Source organism: Orbicella franksi, chromosome 11 (assembly GCF_964199315.1).
Source record: "Orbicella franksi chromosome 11, jaOrbFran1.1, whole genome shotgun sequence".
Lineage (NCBI taxonomy): Eukaryota > Metazoa > Cnidaria > Anthozoa > Scleractinia > Merulinidae > Orbicella > Orbicella franksi.
Genome location: NC_138155.1, coordinates 17,851,421 through 17,871,379, shown reverse-complemented (window position 1 = coordinate 17,871,379; position 19,959 = coordinate 17,851,421). Strand labels below are relative to the sequence as shown.

At 40.1% G+C, this 19,959-nt stretch overlaps 1 protein-coding gene across 2 annotated transcripts in view; it reads left to right on the top strand.

Annotated features, from left to right (window-relative positions):
- LOC145503091 (dihydroxy-acid dehydratase-like) overlaps nt 1–17,843 on the top strand; it is an 85,433-nt gene extending 67,590 nt beyond the window's left edge. For both annotated transcript variants that reach the window (XM_081482533.1, XM_081482534.1), the window contains exons 18-23: nt 11,215–11,277; nt 13,713–13,784; nt 14,343–14,396; nt 15,991–16,040; nt 16,183–16,399; nt 16,939–17,843. In XM_081482533.1, coding sequence (XP_081338659.1) covers nt 11,215–11,277; nt 13,713–13,784; nt 14,343–14,396; nt 15,991–16,040; nt 16,183–16,399; nt 16,939–17,067 — 585 coding nt within the window. In that variant the 3' untranslated portion in view covers nt 17,068–17,843. The remainder of the gene's footprint in view (nt 1–11,214; nt 11,278–13,712; nt 13,785–14,342; nt 14,397–15,990; nt 16,041–16,182; nt 16,400–16,938) is intronic.
- Nucleotides 17,844–19,959: the final 2,116 nt, after the last annotated feature.

The window sequence follows — 19,959 nt, the reverse complement described above, 5'->3', positions numbered from 1 at the left end:
TCGTAACGAGTAAAGCTTTTGAAGCGACGGGATTGCTCGGAACTCTATCGTCTGTTGACTGCTTGTACAGTTGATCGATGGTTCAGTCCCACTGGGTATTCGCAACTGCAAGAAATTATGGTTAAATTTGCGTTTCTAAGGGATAAACCGCAACCAATTAGAGTTCATAGAGAATCCACATGGGAGCTCTAGTGTGACAAAATTAATTTATGCCAGTAAGTAAGTATATGTCCTTAAAACAAAAGCCATTCTTCGCCATGGCTTGGATATCATTTTGTCCTTGGACATTATCTGTTCCTCAAAGCTCACAGTTTTCCTCGAGCTACGCTCTCGGAAAACTATTCGCTTCTCGGAAAAGATAACGATGGTGGACAACTTATCCGTACATATTCTCGCGCCAAATGGAGGTTACTATTTAAAAATTCACATAATTTCTTTAAGGTGAATAGACCTTTTTCGACTGGGCGGGTTGTTGCCCCATTTCAGACCATGTGATGACTCTCTTGAGAATTCTTTCTTTCAAATTTTCAAATAGTCGCGTGTTTGTGAATAAATAATTTTTAGATGAATAAAAGAACAATTCTCTAGAGAATATCACATGGTCTGTAATTGGACAACAAACAGCTCAAGCGAAAAAGGTCTATTGAACTTATAAATAATAGCCTCTAAATCAAAATACTTTTATTTGCTTTTTAACAATGTTTTCGGTTTATAAGCCTCACTCAGATGTAGTTCAGTAATCACATGCTATTAAGGTAGTCATTGCTTGACAGATGACCAAAATTCTCAGAAGATTTCAGTGTATTTTACTGACGCTGTCGACAGTTGAATTTAGTGTTAACCCGTATAATTTATTCAACGGCTGATGATTTTACAGCTATTTGCACGCAAAATTAGGTAACTTGCTTACGATTGGTTCATAAACAATGAAAAACTGGGCACATGCCAAAAAGCATGCACAGGTGAATAATAATACAGACGTGCGCGTAACCCTCCCTTAAACAATTATTAACATAATTGTCGGCAAAAGCTAGGGGTACATGTATTACAAAGTTGGCTCTTGGCCTTAATCGCGCGATCAAATTGTACAGATGATTTTGGCACGGTTGGCATGAATTCACAAACTCACAATATTGTAAATAACTCAGTAGAGAGCTGCCGTAGGGAGGTTACATTTATAAAGGGAATCTTGTTTTTACAACCATGACTTGGTTGTGCATGATTGTGTTGGCTATGACTTTTTTTCTATTTGGTGGCTTCTAAAGGAGCCGTTGTTTTGTGGGCAACTGCGTGGCCAGATCAGTGACCTGATGCTCTTCTCTCTCGCCTGATCACCTTGTGTAAGTGGCCAATGTAGCGTTGGCACTTTTCTAGACTTACTCTTCTGGACCAAAAAGAGCGAATTCCCTCCACTAGCTCCCCTTGTTACGCGGCTTGATGACGGTTGCTAAGAAGTGCTTGAGTTCGTGCCACAACATTTCTATTGGATTTAAGTGTGGACTTTCCGCTGGTGTAGGCCAATAGTTGACACCATTGTCTCTGATGAACATGATTGCCAGATGACCTGGGAAGACAACAAAGAGTTTGCATATGAGCCTTTTTCACATGTCATCTCACCTACCATTTTGACTCTCAAATTTCAAGTTAGCCCAATTGACATGAATGCTCACTTTTGTGTTTAGGATTGTTATCCTGTTGAAAGCGATATGCGTCTGGGAACGTCTGGTTTACGAAGGGTAACAGGGTAACCCGTAGGATGCTCTCAACATAAAAATCTGACTTCATGATGCCGGTAAAGATGACGATCGGCATTGCACCTCGCTTTGATATGCTGGCCCATACATTTGCCTTGTACGGGTGTTTAACTTTGGGCTTTAATTTGGCTGCCATTCCCTCTTTCCTGAAACAGATTCTACTACAGTGGAACCTCGATTTAACGAACCTCTATTTAACGAAGTCCTCGATATAACGAACGATATTTTATGTCCCGGCCAAAGTTACAGTAAAATGTATGGAATAGAACCTCGATAGAACGAATTCTTCGATATAATGAACATAATCCGGAAGCCCAAACGTAAAATCTACCTCGATATAACGAATTACAATGTTTCCTTGTTTACATAGACAATTTTCTGTATAACCTCTATGTTGCAACATTTTTGAATCGCTACTCTGAGTGTCGCTCTTTTTTAAACAAAAGCTGCGCGTCTGCTCAAAAGTGAAAATAATTGATACTGAAAGCCACCATGCTTAATGAATTGCATCTCAAAACGGGGCACTTCTGGGTGACGAAAATTGCATTGAATTGTGTGACAGAAGTCACCTGTATTACAAATCAATCATTAACTATGACCTCGATATAACGAACATTTTGGTCGTTTCCCCTCAAATTCGTTATATCAAGGTTTTCGATATTACGAACCCTCGATTTAACGAACAAATTTAGCCGGTCCCCAGCGACTTCGTTAAATCGAGGTTCCACTGTATGACGTTCAATCCAAATGCTGGACTCGTCTGTGAAGATGACGTCGTCAAAGGCTTCGGCAGCTTCCACACCTTTTGCTAAACGCCAAATGAGCAACACGATTGGGCTTCCGGATGACCTGGCAGTACTTCGGACCAGTTCGTTCCCATCCTAATCGCCGCCGGGCTGCCGTTATTGCGGAAATCGACACTTTAAGGCCACACTCCGTCAACAAGAGCCGTTGAAGTCCTATGAGTGTTTATAGGCGGGCAGTTTAGTGATTTGCTAGAACATTACCTAAGGAAAACGTCTTTTGTAAAAAAGAAGATATTAAACCTACCGGGTGCGGTCAGTTCATCATTTTCCTCAAGTTTTCAATCAATGAAATCGAGATGCTGCCGGAGAAGTTTTTGAGTAGGTCCAGGACTTGTTTTGTCTGCAATCGACGAATTGGTCCTCATTTTCCGAAGCAACTTCTTTACGTCATCTATACCTTTTAATTCCCCAACTGTTTCGGAAATTTTCTTTCCTTGCTTCAACAAGCGCAAAACTCTTAATTTAACAAATTCCGAAGTTACCACCATCTTCCTTGACCAATAGGTTGACCAGGTGATAACCAAGCAGATTTAATAGTGATTTAACAAGAAGCTTTTTGATTACATAACAAAGGAACGTTCCATCACATGTTACAAGCCCCTGGCACGACACGATTTATTGTCCAAGGAGTTTGTTTGTCTCTTTTGTTGAATGCTGCCGTTTTAAATCCGTATCAGTGAAGATGTGGAATATTTATTTTCGTCGTGTTTGATTGTTTTCCATTTAGGAAAATTTTACGGCATCACTCAACACAATGCCGGCAACACCATATGTAACTTATGCAAATAATTCGCCTTTACTACGCAACTTCTGGCGCCAAGTCCCAAGTTGACTAGCTTTGGTTCAAGTGCTTTGGGTCCTTTAGATGTATTAGAACATAAAGAGGCTCGACTTGGATACTGGAAATAAAAGATATTCGAATTGAAAATGGTAAATAAACATTTTCTTTAAAAATAGATGAGTAACCAGGATAAGACATTTGGAAAAATAGAAAAACGATCTCTGGTTAAAAATTTTGTTTAAAACGAGCTTTCGACTACCAGTCTGTAGTCTTTAACGAGTAATAGATAGAAAGCGCGAACGTCAAAATATGTACTAAGAAAAGTGTGAAAGAACAAAATTATAATAAAAACAATAGAAATACTTGTGTGCGAGTAAAAAATGCTAATGTGAGGTTCAAAATAAAATTGAATATTGTCTTGGTAATTGTTTCGCATTATTGTCAGCATGGTTAGAAAAACTTTGGAATCCTGGCACACAGCAATTACGAACCATGCTGACAATAATGCGTAACAATTACCAAGACAATATTTAATTTTATTTTGAACCTCACATTAGCATCTTTTACTCGCACACAAGCATTTCTATTGTTTTTATTATAATTTTGTTCTTTCACACTTTACTTAGTATATATTTTAACCTTCGCGCTTTCTATCTATTACTCGTTAAAGACTACAGACTGGTAGTCGAAAGCTCGTTTTAAACAAAATTTTTAACCAGAGATCGTTTTTCTATTTTTCCAAACTTTTTCTTGTCATTTCAAAGGAGAAAATACGCTTATTTGTCAACAACAGGCTTCAATATTGGCGAAACACATGCAATTAACCGAAGCGCGACTCTGTTAATAGCACTCATGAATTTCCGATAGTCAATTCGCTTTAGATACACTTAATGTAAGCTTAAGCCTAAGATTGCGCATTCCTTCGTTTTAAAGTACATTTACATACCAAGAAATACCATGAAATATTGCGATGTTAAAAACAAAATAGGACCTTTTTCACAACGCCAAGCTCTTTCCGCAGGCGGTATATATCGTTAAGACATCTTCAGTTATCCGATGAATTTATTCTGCTCAATGTGTTTTCTTTAAGGTTTCTGATACCAATCTCTTGGGTATTGTGGTCTAACACTAAACAATACAAGGCAATGCCGACGAAAACAAAAGCAATTAAGAGCACGAAGACGTGGTTATTGAAGAACACGTGATTCCCTAGGCTTTGTCTCGGTTTCGTCTCGTGCTTCGTTTGTTCTTCCCGAGGTGGACACATGGGCAAACCTTGTGCGCTGCCCACGCGTCCACCTCGTGAAACCCGCGGCCGATGTGCATATGACTCCAGGCGGTACTGTAACTTGTGATGGTGGTTGTAGTTGTCGCGGTGGTTGTAGCTCTGGGGATGGTTGTAATTGTGGAGATGCTTGTAGTTGTGGCGATGGTTGCAGTTCTCAGGATGGTTGTGGTTGTGGGGATGATTGTCGTTGTGGCGATGGTTGTAGTTGTGGCAAGGGTTGTTATATAAGTTGTGGTGGTCGTTGTAGTTGTGGCGATGGTTGTAGCCGTGGGGATAGTTGTAATACACACTTACGCCATAAGCCGGAAGTTACATGAAAGTGAGGCCTAAGGGCCCTCCAGTTGGCATGAGTAATTATGGCGGATGCTATGTCAGAAAGTGCAAGATCAAATAGTGCTACACAAAAGACCTCGCATAAATGTTGTGCCACAGCACTATGTACTAATAGGTCGGATAACAGAAAAGACCTCGCGTTCCACGCATTTCCGAAAGATTCTCAACGTAGGATGGAATGGGCAGTGAAAATGAAACAATCTGACAGCAAGTTTAAATCAAACACGTCCCTGTTTCGCTGCTCCGAACATTTTGTTTCCACAGACTACAAGCGCAGTTTAAGTGGGAAAAGGAAAGATCGTTTGCCAACTGCTACTCCTTCACGGTTTCAGTAGACCAAAGCGTCATGCCATGAGATCGAAAGGGCAAAGCAGTGCGAAAGAAGAGAGGCGAAATCGACAATCACATACTCGGTTGTATGTTCAGAGAATAAAGGTGATCCACTGGAAACCAGCAAGGTAAAAATTGAAAATGAGCATCAAAATGAGGATTTGGCAGAGGTCGTTGCAGATTTAAAACGTCAATTGTTACTTTCCAAGTTTTGTATAGAAAGATTTAAGAATAGTGATGATGATATTTTCTTTTATACGGGTTTTCCAAATTACAATACTCTAATTACAAATTACAATACTCAAATTACAATACTCAATGGGATTATGTTAAACCCCGTGCATAGTCTTTAATTAGTTGGAATTTTGCTCGAAGCAAAAGCACTTTACTGCTACATTTCCATATCTACATGAAGTAGACAAAGAAAGGGAAAGGAGCTGTAATATTGATCCAATAGATCAACTAAGGGTGTTTTTTACCAGAATTAGATTAGGATTATATGAAACTGAGGGATCTGGCACACAGGTATGGCGTTTCTGTAGCTACAGTTTCTGATATTTTAGTGACATGGGTAAACTATCTGTACATCATGCTGGGAAGCCTGCCAATATGGGTTTCCAAGGATAAGATCAAGAAGTATCTGCCTGAGGGATTTAAAGGCCAGTATCAAGATATCCGCGGGATTTTCCACTGCTAAAGGACTATCAAACACATTCTGAAATGTACTCTGATTACAAATCCCACAATACATATTATGGCTTTATTTGCACTACTCCCAACTGTTGGGTGACTTTTGTCAACCACCTGTATCCTGGCCGCATAAGTGACAGAGAAAAAGTGGAAAAGAGTGACTTCTGAAGTCTTGTGGAGCCTGGGGATAAATACCTTGCTGTCAAAGGATTTGGTGAACACGGTCTTATATCCTTGAAGGGTGCAAGTTTGTATATTCCGTCCAAAAGACAGTCAGTGCAGGATCAATTCACAAAGGACGAATGCTTTGAGACTATGAGCATTGCTAATGTGAGGATCCACGTGGAAAGATCAATCAAACGGGCGAAGGCATGGCACATATTTGATCAAGTAGTACCATTGTCTATGCATGGCTGCATAAATCAGTTGTGGACTGTTGCATCATTGTCAATTTTCAAAACCCTATTCTTTCAGTCTAATTTTGACATTTTGAAAGTTACTGTGTTTACTTGAGGTCAGTTCATGTGGACTAAATTCATTGTACAAGAACATTTCTTCAATGTTAATAAGTTTTAGGTTCATTTAACAAGAAAAAGTCCAGAGCATGGTTGAAATAAAATGAGTTCAATTTAGAAACCATAGTTTTGGACCACAAGTCTTTGTCAGGAAACACTCGTTATTTGAGTGTCTCCTATGCCTGAATGTGCCACAAAATCAATCCATGACATCATAGAAAGGCCCAACGGACCCTGAAGTTGATAATAGTATGAATGGTCAGCGTTCAGAATAATTTGCCCATCTTTTGAAACCACAAAATGGTTTGCTGTAAGAGATGGGTGGCCAACAGTTTGAGCTATTGAGAGACCCATGGATCCTGCCTTTGGGTTAGTTTTTATCTCCACTCCTCCAAACTTATCATTTGACATGGAATAAAAACAACACGATCTAGAGACGCCCCTAAATGAGGTAGGGATGGGTTGACACATAAACCAACTGCCACTCTCAGTCCAGTGTTCCCTTCCTCTTGCATTTTTTTTTACACACATAACTGCAACTTTGTCCTCATTTTCTCTGCCATATTTAATAAAGGGCAAGTTGCTGATATCAACTGGGTCACAGATTGCTCGGATAAATTCAGGTGTAGGCTGACTCTTTCTTTTCAAAATTTTGCCACACTTTGACGCTGTGATGCGGTGTTTTCTCTCCTCATACCATACATTGTTATTTGCTTGACCAGTTGTCTTGGCGTAAAGCTCCTGTGCTGCTTGAAGGGATACTTGAACCTTATTCAAGATGTTTGGAGCATTAGAAAATATATTCAAGTCAACAGTTTCCTCACAACATTTGTTGGGTAGTAGAGGAAAATTGGTTAAACCTTGGCTGGGGGAACTGTTGTTGAGACACTCGGGTTCAGTGGGTGTATGCGTGGGCTGACTGTCAGTAGAATTTTCTGAGTGGTTGGTAAAATGACCATCAGTAACATTTGAATTTGTTTGGGTAGGAATATGCCCACTTTCGTTACTACTTCCATTCATTGCTGGATTGGGTGACTGGTAAGAAATTGGATCACAGGAGGTGACAGGATTTGTGCTAACCATTTAAAATCCTTGAAGCTGTTTGTGGAGTACTGATCCTCTTGCCTTTGGCCCAATCAAGGTGTTTACAGCAGGAATATTTCTGTCTTCTGGCAGCATCAAAGCAAATGGAAGTTTTGGATTGATCTCTTGAAGATTTTCCTTTAATTTAACTATGAAGTCAGTCAATTTTTCTTGGCTTCACCGGTCTAGGATCATAGAATTGACTATGTATCCCCCTTTTTCTTTTACCTGGCCCATCAGAGGCATGCCTTGGTTTTACAATACTTGTAGTCATTACCGGTGAACAGTTAACTTCTCTTTTTCCTCCCTTGCCCCATTGTTGCGGTTTTGACGTACATGTTCTATTGTCGCACTCTTTCAATTCTCCCTTTCTTGTCATGTCTTTCAGTTTCCAAATAACTGCCATTACATGACAGCAGCATTCGCTTTTGGATGCTGGGCACTGACAATCACAGGATGCTGATTTAATTTTATCAGTACACGTACTGCCTCCTTGCACTGTTAAATAAATCTTGTATTTACGATCTCTCTTGTAAGAGGCCCAACAGCAGGCTCTCACAAAGACATAATTTTTTTTGTGGATCCTTGTAAGTCATGGACAAATCTCATCATCCGTAACCCGTTGTCATTTGAGTTCACAACAACATTAACATTGTCATACTTCTTAATAGACTTGCCAGAATTTTTGATATGTTGAAACGCATCCATCGGAACAAAATTTGGAAGAACTGAAAAGTTATTGTTGAAAACTTCATTTGCGAGTTATTACTTTTCTAACAGTTCCTTTTTATTTCCTTGCTAATTTAGGCGTCTACATTTCAACCAAACTTTCATTTTTCCAGTGTCCACTTTCCAATCTGACTTTCACTTTCTATGACTGGACCAGGAATATCTTCTGGTTTCAACTTTTCCACTTCTAAATTGCGAATCGAAGAGATTTCTGCCTCCATGTTTACTCTTTCAAAGTTCGCGGGAAATATGTGGAGGGCCCCTAGGCCTAGCTTTCATGCTACTTCCGGCTTATGGCGTAAGTGTGTATTGTGGGGATGGTTGTAGTTGAGGGGATGGTTGTAGTTGTGCATATGGTTGCAGTTGTCGGGATGGTTAAAGTTGTGGGGATGTTTGTAGTTGTGGAAATGGTTGTATTTGTGCGGATGGTTGTAGTTGTGGCAATGGTTGTAGTTGAGAGGATGGTTGCAGTTCTGGTGATGGTTGTAGTTGTGGCGATATTTCTAGCTCTGGGGATGGTTGTTGTGCCGATGGTTGTAGTTGTGGCAATAGTTGTAGTTCTGGGGATGGGTGTAGTTATGATTGTTGTAGTTGTGGCAATGGTTGTAGTTGTTGGGATAGTTGTAGTTGTGGTGATGGTTGAAGTTGTCGCGATGGTTGTAGTTCTGGCGATGGTTGTAGTTGGGGCAATGGTTGTAGTTGTGGATTTGGTTCTAGTTCTGGGAATGGTTTTAGTTTTGGGGATGGTTGTAGTTGTGGCGATGGTTGTGGTTGTAGATTTGGTTGTAGTTGTGGGTTTGGGTGTATTTGTGGTGGTTGTAGTTGTGGCGATGCTTGTAGTTGTGGGGATGCTTGTAGTTGTGGGAATGGTTGTAGTTGTGCGGATGGTTGTAGTTCTGGTTATGGTTGTGGTTGTGGGGATGGTTGTTGTTGTGGCGATGATTGTACTTCTCGGGATGGGTGTAATTATCATTGTTGTAGTTGTGGCAATGGTTGTAGTTGTTGGGATAGTTGTAGTTGTGGCGATGGTTGAAGTTGTGGCGATTGTTGTAGTTCTGGAGATAGTTGTAGTTTTCGCGATGGTTATAGTTCTGGCGATGGTTGTAGTTTGGGCAATGGTTGTAGTTGTGGATTTGGTTCTACTTCTGGGAATGGTTTTAATTGTGGGGATGGTTGTAGTTGTGGATTTGGCTGTAATTGTGGGTTTGGGTGTATTTGTGATTGTTGTAGTTGTGGCGATAGTTGTAGTTGTGGCGATGCTTGTAGTTGTGGCAGTGGTTGTAGTTCTGGCGATGGTTGTAGTTTTGCCGATGGTTGTAGTTTTGCCGATGGTTGTAGTTTTGGGGATGGATGTAGTTGCGCGAATGGTTGTAGTTGTGGCGGTGGTTGTAGTTCTGGGGATGGTTCTAGTTAAGGGCCCATTAATCGATCTTTTCGAGCCGTTGCTAAGGAAAATTTATTTTCATATAACCTCATCATTTTTAGTTAGTCCAGAGTTATTTCATGTGTATTAACTTTTTCATGATTAGTAACACTAGTGATGACGTCATCAGGCCACGTCCATGGTCATGTGACTAATACTGAAAAAACGCAAAGGCTCCCAGGCAAATTACTTTATCGGGATTTTTTTCATTGATTTAATATTTTAATTTAAATCCTCATTACGCTATGCATAGATTTTGTTTCATTTCTAAACGGTCAGATTTTGAGAGAATTTCAAAATATTAAAAAAATCGCAATTTTCTGAAAAAAGCATGATTTTGAAAGAGGAATGCATAGCTATCTTTCCAACGTTGGCTTTGATCGAAATCCGTCGAAAAAGGCTAGATTGAATGAAAAACAGCGTTTCCTTTAGCATTTAAAGAAACCGGAAGTGCGCCCGATATATATTGGAAGTTACCCTATTAGCGCGCGCGCAATTTACACTACCAGCGCACTTCGGTAAGATCAAAGAAAGCCGCATGGGGTTAGTTTTTCTCTTTCTATTGCTCTTGTTTTTCTGTCTTTCTCTTTTTTGTGTTTGCTTGTGCTTTTTTTACTTTGCATTTTGTGAAAAACAAAGAAAAACATCTAAAATGTAAGCGAATTATTGAGTTGTTTTTATTTTCCGCGCTCAGGCTGACGTAAGTAACCGGAAGTGAAATTTCACCTCCTTAGCAACGCGCGCGAGTGCGCGCATAAATCGGTTAATGGCCCCTTAAGGGGATGGTTGTAGTTGTGGCGGTGGTTGTTTGGCATAACGATTGTGCGAGTCGTTTTGGTGTTCTTGCTTTTTGGTGTGGTCTTGTTTGTGATTGTGGTTGTATGTGGTGGCAAGGATATCCACCTTGGGCACTTCAGTGCATTGGTTAGCACTGTTGCAGCGTTTGAACTTTGCTTTACGAATCCCAAGGTGATGCTCTTTTTCTTCTAGGACAGGGTGAGAAAAGCAAAAGACAACCCTATTTTCGAAATACCGGGTCCAGGTTCTAGGGTTGATCTACGGAATCCCCCCTAAGTGGGGTAAAGGCATGGCGCAGTGGTGTTAGCACCCGTCTCCCACTGTAGCCTGGTTTCAATTCCGGTTTGATGTCATGTATGTGTTGAGTTTGTTGTCACCCAGCGCTGAAGATTTTTTGTCCGGTTACTCCTTCTGAAATACCAACATTTCGAGATTCTAATTTGACCCGGACAGAGGACTTTATGAAAACCAGCTATAAGTGACGTGCCTTCATTTCTTAATATTGTAATTTTTTATTGTGGATTCTTTGGAATTTTTATTGAGATTGATGTAAAGGATCAAGTATTTAGGATTCAGATTTTGGTTTTCCCAATAAATGTCCTTAGAAATGGCTGGCTCAGCCAGCTATTTTTTTCAGCAGGTGATCTTTGTCTGAAACTATGTGTTGCTTATCATTTGTTTCAGGATATTGTTTATCCAGTATCGTCTTCTGTGGCACCTGCTGGCAGGCACATCTTGATTTTGAAGGTGAAAATGCAAGTTTTTTTTTGTATTTTATTGTTTTTATTTGTAAGTTGTGCAATGGACAAGCAAAGAGATACTGTAATGCTAGTTTTACAATTTTACATTAAAAAGGGATACACGCACACAAAAAAAAAGAAGAAAAGGGGAGGTAAAGAAGCCTATCACAGTGTAAATATAAATAGATCTCTACATACATCATCACAAAACATAAACTAAATTAACTGAAGCAAGGTAGAAATTTGTTCCATTTCTTATAATGTTTTGCCAATTTATTGCTGTTAGCTGCAATTTTCTGTTCAATCTGGCAAGTTGCTTTAACCTTGGCTATGAAGACCTTTAGAGAAGGATGTATGATATTTAATTTACAGTTATAAATATAATATTTAGCTAATAAAATAATATGGTTTAGAATATGAAAGTCCTCTATGACATTGAATACTCCAAAGATAACATTTTCTAGCGTTAAGGATGTCGAGATTACCTTTTTTTCAGAAATCCAGGAACAAAGCAACTGCCAGAAAGATTTTGTTTCATTGCAATGAAAGAATAAGTGCTCAGGGACTCGACTTCTGTTTGACTTTCACTTCTCAAAAGTTCGAATTCCCCGAGCATTGAGTGATAACAATCCAAAATTTACATTGCGCTTTGTGAATTAGACAAATTAAGTACAGAAAAATAACTTTTACCTTGCTCCTTTGTGTGAGAAAACAATGTGAAGGACTTATGTGCGACGAAAATTAGAATGAGGTGATAAAGCCTCCCGAAAAATGAAAACCGAACAATGACAAAAAACAACAGTATTGAAAACATACAAAGAACAAACACGTTACACAATAATGTGGAAAAAGGTATTAAAATAGCAGCCAGCGTAAAGCTGTTAATTAAGCTACCAACAGACAAGGTCTTGCAACTAGAATGGTAAATACAGACAGTATAAATTAACTTTGTGGCTCCGTTACATTTCAAAAAGGGAATAGAAAAAAAAAGAAAACATAGTCTGAGTGGCAAGTCTAAGCAGAAAATAATGTGCCATCAATAAACAGTTTATCAGGCTCGGCCCTACTGAAATAGGCCGACTTGCCAGCCTTCTTTGCAGCAAAAAAATTAGGCAACACCTTCTTTCTTTGATCAACAATTTCTTTAGGCAAGTCCGCAGATATTCCAAAATTTTTACCTTTCAATTTCGTAGCGTTGCTCACGACCCTTTCACGATCCGGATAGCGCAGGAAACGTGCGATGATCTGTCAAGGTTTGGGCGCTCGCTGGTTAAAGCGGCCAATTCTGTGAACTCTCTGAAATTCTATATCGCTGGCGTCGTCGATGCCAAGCTCTGACTGCAAGAAATCTATCAGCACTTGCCGCGTGTCCTCTGCACCTTCAGGGTCTTCTTCAATACCATAAAAACGAAGGTTTTCTCTCCTTTGGTAAACTCCCATGTACAGAACCTCTTGTCTGAGAGCGGTGCAGTCTTTCTCCAGTTTCTTTAACCCTTCGACCTCGCTGTTCAGGAACGCCAATCCTCTGTCGTGCTCTTCGATAGACTTCATTGCATTTCTTGTCGTCGCCTCCAGAGTTTCCACTTTCCTAGTTAACGCATTTACTTTAGCGTCCACGTTTTTGACATAGCTTCCAAGGTTGTCGTGTTTTGTTTCCATCGCCTACAGTTTTTTAAGGACGATTTCAAGTTTAGGCAACACGTCTTCCGCCATTTCTAGTACTGAATGCACTTCGTCGATTCCGCAATCCTCTTCTGACAGGTCAAGTTTCGATCTTTTATCTTCAGATGGTCGGTTATCCTCCTCGCTAGAGGTAGAGCTACTCTTTCTGCTTTTTCTTTTAAGTTTTTGAAATAAATCTTCCATTAAAAACTTCAAAAAACTCCCATAGATTCACATTAAGCCGGAGCACACAAAGCGCGTCTACTCTCGCTCCATGCCCGACTCAGTCCACTGAAAATGCAAGTTGCGATGAGCATCTTGTTTCGTTTTGCATTATCGATTCATTGTCAAGGAGACAGGTGATGAGAAAACAGGAAACCATCTGCTTGGAAACATCTTGATGAACTGTTGAACTTAGCTTTGGTGCAGACACAGGAAAGCAGTAAGACACATCTGTTCACTGTCTAAACGGTTTTGTAGAAATGTCTGACAATCTGTTCAGTATTATCATCCATCTTGGAAATGAAAGCAATAACCAATCGTATGGCACACACAGGAAAGCCATGGTTCAAAAAGTCGTTCATGTGGTTTTGTAAGTGAACATGAATACCATGTTCAGTGCATCTTATTATTCTAGTGGGAGAGAGATTTCAAGTCTAAGGGACGGGAAGCGGGCTGTACCATTGAATACAGCTCATAAAGTTGACGAACCACGAAGTGCTTGTATTCTCTGAGTATAGCTTTATTGGACATCAACAAAAAGTCTCATTCATTTTGAAGGGGAACTTGGCTCCAGCGAGTGCTGTTCTCAAGTTAAGCGGAAAGGATATATCTGGAGCGTTTCGTGGACCGGTGGGTAGCTTGTGCTAACACAACCCTGATACAATGAATATTCTAAAGCTTTAGCCGCATGATTAAGACCAGTTCTAGTCCGAGAACACAACATAGCAATCCTAGCTATGAAGGTCCAACATGCTAACCATCAGGAAACTAGCTCTCCTTGGTATTGGTAATATCCAGTAAGACTTTTTACAAACAGGGACCATTCATTTAAACTAATTACCCAGCCATTTGTCTGAAAAATATTGTCTTCTCATTCCAAGGCGTCTTTTTTCACGTGTGTCAATTTCTCCAGATTGAAAAGATTAAAAGAAAAAAAAGAAATAAGAAAGAAAAAACTTGTCAACTAGACAAACCAAGTAGGTTTCACAGTCATTAAGGGCTGTATCATCGAGTGTGCGTTAGTTCTGTTATAGACAAACGTTTGTTTAAAGCGATTGACCCCTATAAATGTAAGAAGACAGTAAGCCTTTCCAAATTGTCTCTGTTTTTAAATTTTTTTACTCAGCACTGTATCGTTGCCATGGAAATAGTCTGAAGTCATGTTTTTCTCTATCAATTTCTTTGCAGGCAGTAATATTTGACGGAGAGGAGCGAGCATTTCAGAGTGTCATGAATGGAAAGGCGAGTTTCACGTTATATCATAACATACAGAAACGAGCCTGTAAAACCTGTTTTTACGAGCTGTGATCGGCTGCTTAAGCTCGGGACATCGCACACTGTCCACAGTGATGGTTTCAAATCTTTTTAAAACGCTAGTCAAACGGAGTCGCAAGTAGCCGGAAGTTGAACTTACGCAGAGAGTTATGTTGACTGGAAAACAGACTTGCAAGTTTCCTCGCAAGTACACGCAAGTCGCAATTAAACTCATCACAAATAGATGAGCTTGGGAACTGGTGCCTTAAAGGTTAGCGGGGTGCCAAAGCCACAAGCCGCTGGGAGGTATCTATGGCAACCCTGGAAAGCAGGAACCACCCAATGAGCGTCCGCTGACCGGCACCGTCACACCGAAAGAAATTCAGTGGAAACTACTTACCTGAAGAATACTTACCCTTAATACTTATACTTAATCAAGTACTTAATACTTAGGGAGGAGAGGGGGCAAGAATCCCCAATGATTCGCGAGCAAAGCAGTGCAACTGATCCGTAACAATCAGCTGAATACACTACAACAATTATGCAATGAACCATAAACCCCTGCAAAACCCCTGAAGGCCGCCCCACAGGTCACATACTCCCAAACGGGGAAACCGCTGGCTGCATAAGCTCATATTTAACTTGCCTAAATGATATTAGCTGGATGGGCACGCTGGCTGGCTGCATTAGCTCAAGTTTAACCTTGCCTAAATGATATTTAGCCACATTAAAAACCATTTCAAGGTAGATATATCCTGTAATTCATTGGCTAGTAGGTTGCTATAACAACGAATGGACGTCAGTCAACTTCCATTGACTTAAACTGGGTTGCGAAACGGTGAAAAACTTGCGTCGACTTACGTGCAAATGGAGCGTTAGTAGACACAAGTTACTTGCTAGTCCGTTTGGCTAGGGCTTAACATCGCATGAAAGATATATTTGGGCGTGTACTCTTTGTTTTTACTGGTGCGACAGGTAGTCTTCCTGCTCTAGTCTGGTCGAAATTAGTAAAAGACAGCTGGCTTTATAGACAAGTCACGCGACGACAGCCAACCTGCTTACCCACAAACCTGTGTCATGCTCAACCAGAAACTCTTTCTTGTGTCTTCCTTGGTTTAGCGCAGAATATCAAGTATTAAATTTGAAATACAAAAATTCAAAATTTACTTGAATTATACCGTGTCTTCTTTGTCGATCAGTTCCAGTGGAGTCACGAGAACACGGGACGAGAGACCGTGTTAGATAATACAACGTGCACTGGAGTATTTTTGTCGAACTTTGAGGTGCTTGATAATTTGGTAAAACAGTGTCTGAAGTCATAAGTGTTAGATGTATCTTCTTGACAATAACTAAGGAGAAAACGGAGCAATGAAACCGCACAAATTTATGCCAGTTAAGATGAGATATCCTAACACCGTCTTGGTTTTGATTTTTTTTTTCAAACTTGATGACTTGTAAATGAGTTTGAGAATTTAAGAATGAATGTCAACGGTTAGGCGTTCAGTCCTGTTTCCAGGCTCATTTTAAAGCTGGATATTCTGAGAATAGAACTGTTAATTTGTATGTTTCATTTCATCAATAGATTAAAGCTGGAGATGTGCTTGTTATTCGGTATGAAGGACCACGAGGGAGGTAAGTTTCCAGCAATCCGTGCGTTGTTATCGGACCTCTAGTGTATTTACAAACCAGAGCCTCGGTGTACAGTCATGTTCAAACATTGCAGAGCATATCGAGAAAGTTTCATCTTCAAACACATCTGTTTCATTCCTCTTAGCCCAGGGATGCCAGAAATGTTGGTACCCAGTGGCGCCCTGGTTGGAGCAGGCCTGGGGAAGGAAGTGGCCTTGGTAACAGATGGAAGATTCAGCGGTGCTTCTCATGGCATCATGATAGGTCACGTGTCACCTGAAGCTCAAGTTGGGGGTCCAATAGGACTGATAGAGGATGGTGATATTATCGTTATTGACCCGAAGACTGCTACCCTGCATGTGGTATGTTTCACTGATTTCCCGTATTCTGTAGTGCTGCTTTGAAATTACAAACCTTTTTGGTACTTAAGGAAATGGTGTCATGATTAACTCCCGTAAGGAGAATTATTAAACAGCATGAGAATGGAGAGGACAACCAAGATCAAGAGAGGATGAAGGGAAGGTTTAGAGGGTTATTCATAAGATAATCCCTCACAAGTGACTTCAGAAACCCAAAAGACAAATCATCTGACGCGGATTTTGCTTACATGGACAGTCCAAGCGGCTTTTTTACGTGCCTTTTCACCCTCCGCGGAAACATCCACGCAACACGCGTGGTAACACTATCTGTGGCAGAACCTGATACCATATCTTAAAATAGCTTAAGAGGGATTACCTTGAGAATAAGGCCCATCCCCTTCTCCCTCCTTTGCCAAGAGCCGATCTTGGGCAAAATTTGTTAAGCTTGCCTCCTGTATTTGGATAAGATTATTTTGTTCGAATTTTAACATTGTTTTAAGTGCCTTATGTCAACGAACTCTTTCATCAAATTCGTTTCTCAGGAGCTTACAGATGAAGTGTTAAGCGAGCGGAAGTCAAAATGGCAACCACCCCCAAGGAGGCTGACGGGATTACTTAAAAAGTACTCTAAAGTAGTTTCCAGCGCCCATGTAGGAGCGGTTACCTATTAACTGACAACATACGGGACATTGTGATTGAGTTCTCCAAAAGATACAAGGGTTACCTTTCTCAGTGAAAGCATCGCTTCCGTCCGGTTTGACGCTGGGAGAAATAACTTGATTTCAAAGAATAGTACGAGGCGAATCGTAGCAAAAACGGGATTCTTAACAATGGCGAGGATAAAAATCGATGGATAATTTACACTTTATGAACAATGAGCTTGGCTGTGATTTCTTTGAAAGTTGTGTAAATCAAATTGTGGAGTATTTTCTATCGAATCCTTTCTATCATTTTAGTTTCATGGTGTTCCAATAACCTCAGTTCTGGTGGATTGGTCATCATTTGATGAAATGACCTCGTAATGACTTCTTAGTGACGTAATAATAACTTGACTGACACATTTCAATGTAATCTCACTCGTAGTCACTCGTGGTCAGTCGTGAGTACTTTTAGACCCTATCAACGTAACCTACACAGTCCTCCAGATGGCAATTTACTGAAACGTATCGCGAGGTGGGAATCTGACAAAAACCTAAGTCTATTGAATTTAGAAATCTGTCCCAAAGATAATAAGTTCATATCAATTCCTAACTGAATGTAGAGAATATAGGTATTCCGGCACACAGTTTATCTAGTACGTTTTAACGGTTTTGCTAGATCAAAACTACAGAATTTCATATCTTGCTATATCAGAGACGACGTGCGTTAATTAAGAAAATGACAAAAGTGATGCCACAAACGATTCAGACAATTCATAATGCTAATTGAACTGAGTGGAGTGCAATTTGGTGTGAAATCATACGAGTGATTTCAAAATCGAACGAGCGCGCAGCGCGAGTTCGATTTGAAATCACAAGTATGATTTCAGACCAAAATTGCACGACACGAAGTTCAATTGCCACTTTATTAGATCCATTTTAAAATCGCACGATTTTATCGCCTTCAATTTTAGATTTTTGGTCTTAGTAGCCGGTTTGTTAAAAAAGCGGAACCGGAAACGCCTTTACGTCTCATTTAGTATGCAAAACGATGTCATGTGACGAAAACTCTTTCAAGCATGACAAAGAAACAAGCAGTTCTGAAATCAGAACGAAAATAGTCTACTTCAGGGACAAAAGTTCAGTTCTCGTCGCCTGAATCAATGATGGAAGGCCTTCCTTTCTTTTGTGGTTGAGGCTGAGACTGTCATGGTCTCTGGAGAAGGAATTTGAAGATGCATCCTGTGTAATTCTGCGATGGATTTCTTTTGAGTTGTGAAACTCCCTCGAGTGCACGATGCCCAGTGGATAGTACGTTTTTTTCTTTTAAACACCGTTTAATGGCATGATTTTAAGGGAGTCCAGCTCGTTATCATCTTTCTTTTTGTGACCTCGGCGTAGGACTCAACACTCAGGACCTTGTCAAGTTCTTGCGGCGCCATTTGTTTCAAGATATTTCAAAGATGGCGGGAGTGGCACCGGCTTCGTAAGACGTTCGTTCATTCACTGTTTTGTGCAGTGAGGCGTATTTTGACTATGTTTATTCACAGCGACAGAGTTGAGCTCTTTTGTTGCTTCGTTGGAAACTACCGCAAACCTGGAAACATCTACCTTCTTGAGATGGCTCTGAATTTGTTGTTGTGTTGTTTTCGTTTGTTTATGTTTTACTGGACTCGATATCGTACGGATCTTGAGCAGATGTTGAAGAAAAATCGCCAAAATATTCGTCAAAATGGTCACTGAAAGTTGGAAACTTCCATTGAAGTAGGTCTTCTGCCTGAAGGAGTTCATAATCGCCATTCAGAAACTGTAATTAATTAAATTCGTCAATTTTTTTGGAAAAAATTACAATAACAACAAAGTTGCGATATTCTCCACACAATGGCTTTTTGCCTTTAATTTTCCTAAAATTTCATTGATTACTTTAAACTTATCTTGAGATCTGATTAGTTGTTTTGTTTTACTGTCCCATTTTCATTGGCTGAGAAAAAGATGCGATTTAGTGCAAAAAATAGTGCGATTCCTGAATAAATCGCACCACTGAGAGCCAATCAGATTGCAAGGATAACTAGTGATTTCAAAATGGATTTAATAAAGGATTAAATCCATCAATAAGATAGAGGTTTTAATCGTCTCAAGAGTCAAACCATACCATAACTTTTTCTGTCGGTAACAGTTTAATTATTCTTCTCTGTGGCTTTTTAGCCCACCAAAAAGAGCGTTTATCTCACAAAAATGTTCACTACCAGGACCTTCCAGCCATCAGAGGAACAACGGTATTATCTTGCAGTGATGATCGAATTCGGTTCAGTGATATTCTACTCCTCCCGGCCTAAGCTATTAGCTACGGCAAGGTACTAATACAGCTACTTTGGCTGTGAGGGAATAGGTTGACAACGGCGTTTTTCCCTCCAGACTCAAATGATTAGGGACTTTGAGATACGCTACGGCGAGGTGCTACTGCGGCTACTTTGGCCGTGAGGGACTAGGCTGACGACGGTGTTTCACCCGCCAAACTCAAATGATTAAGATTTTGCTGTACGGCAACGGTATGTGCAGTCTCTACGTGTCTTTTAAAAAGATGACTACTTTCAAGGAAACCAGAGATCATTCTACTTTCATAGGAAATAGACTTGATCAATGACAATGATTTCCTTCTCCTGTATCCGTCTTACATCTCCCAGAACTCAGATTTGCCTTTTAGAACTTGATAGGACCGCCTGTAATTCCAACCACAAAACAAGATATAAACTCTGATATAAAAAAAGCTCGACTTCAACACGGACAGGTTGTTCGTACAACGATTACGTGATAAGCCCGAAAATACAAAACTTCGATTATAATAAAATACATTTTGAACAGTAATAAACAATCATAGCTCAGACTGGGACACACGAAGCTTTCTTATCTACGGCTGTTCGGCCC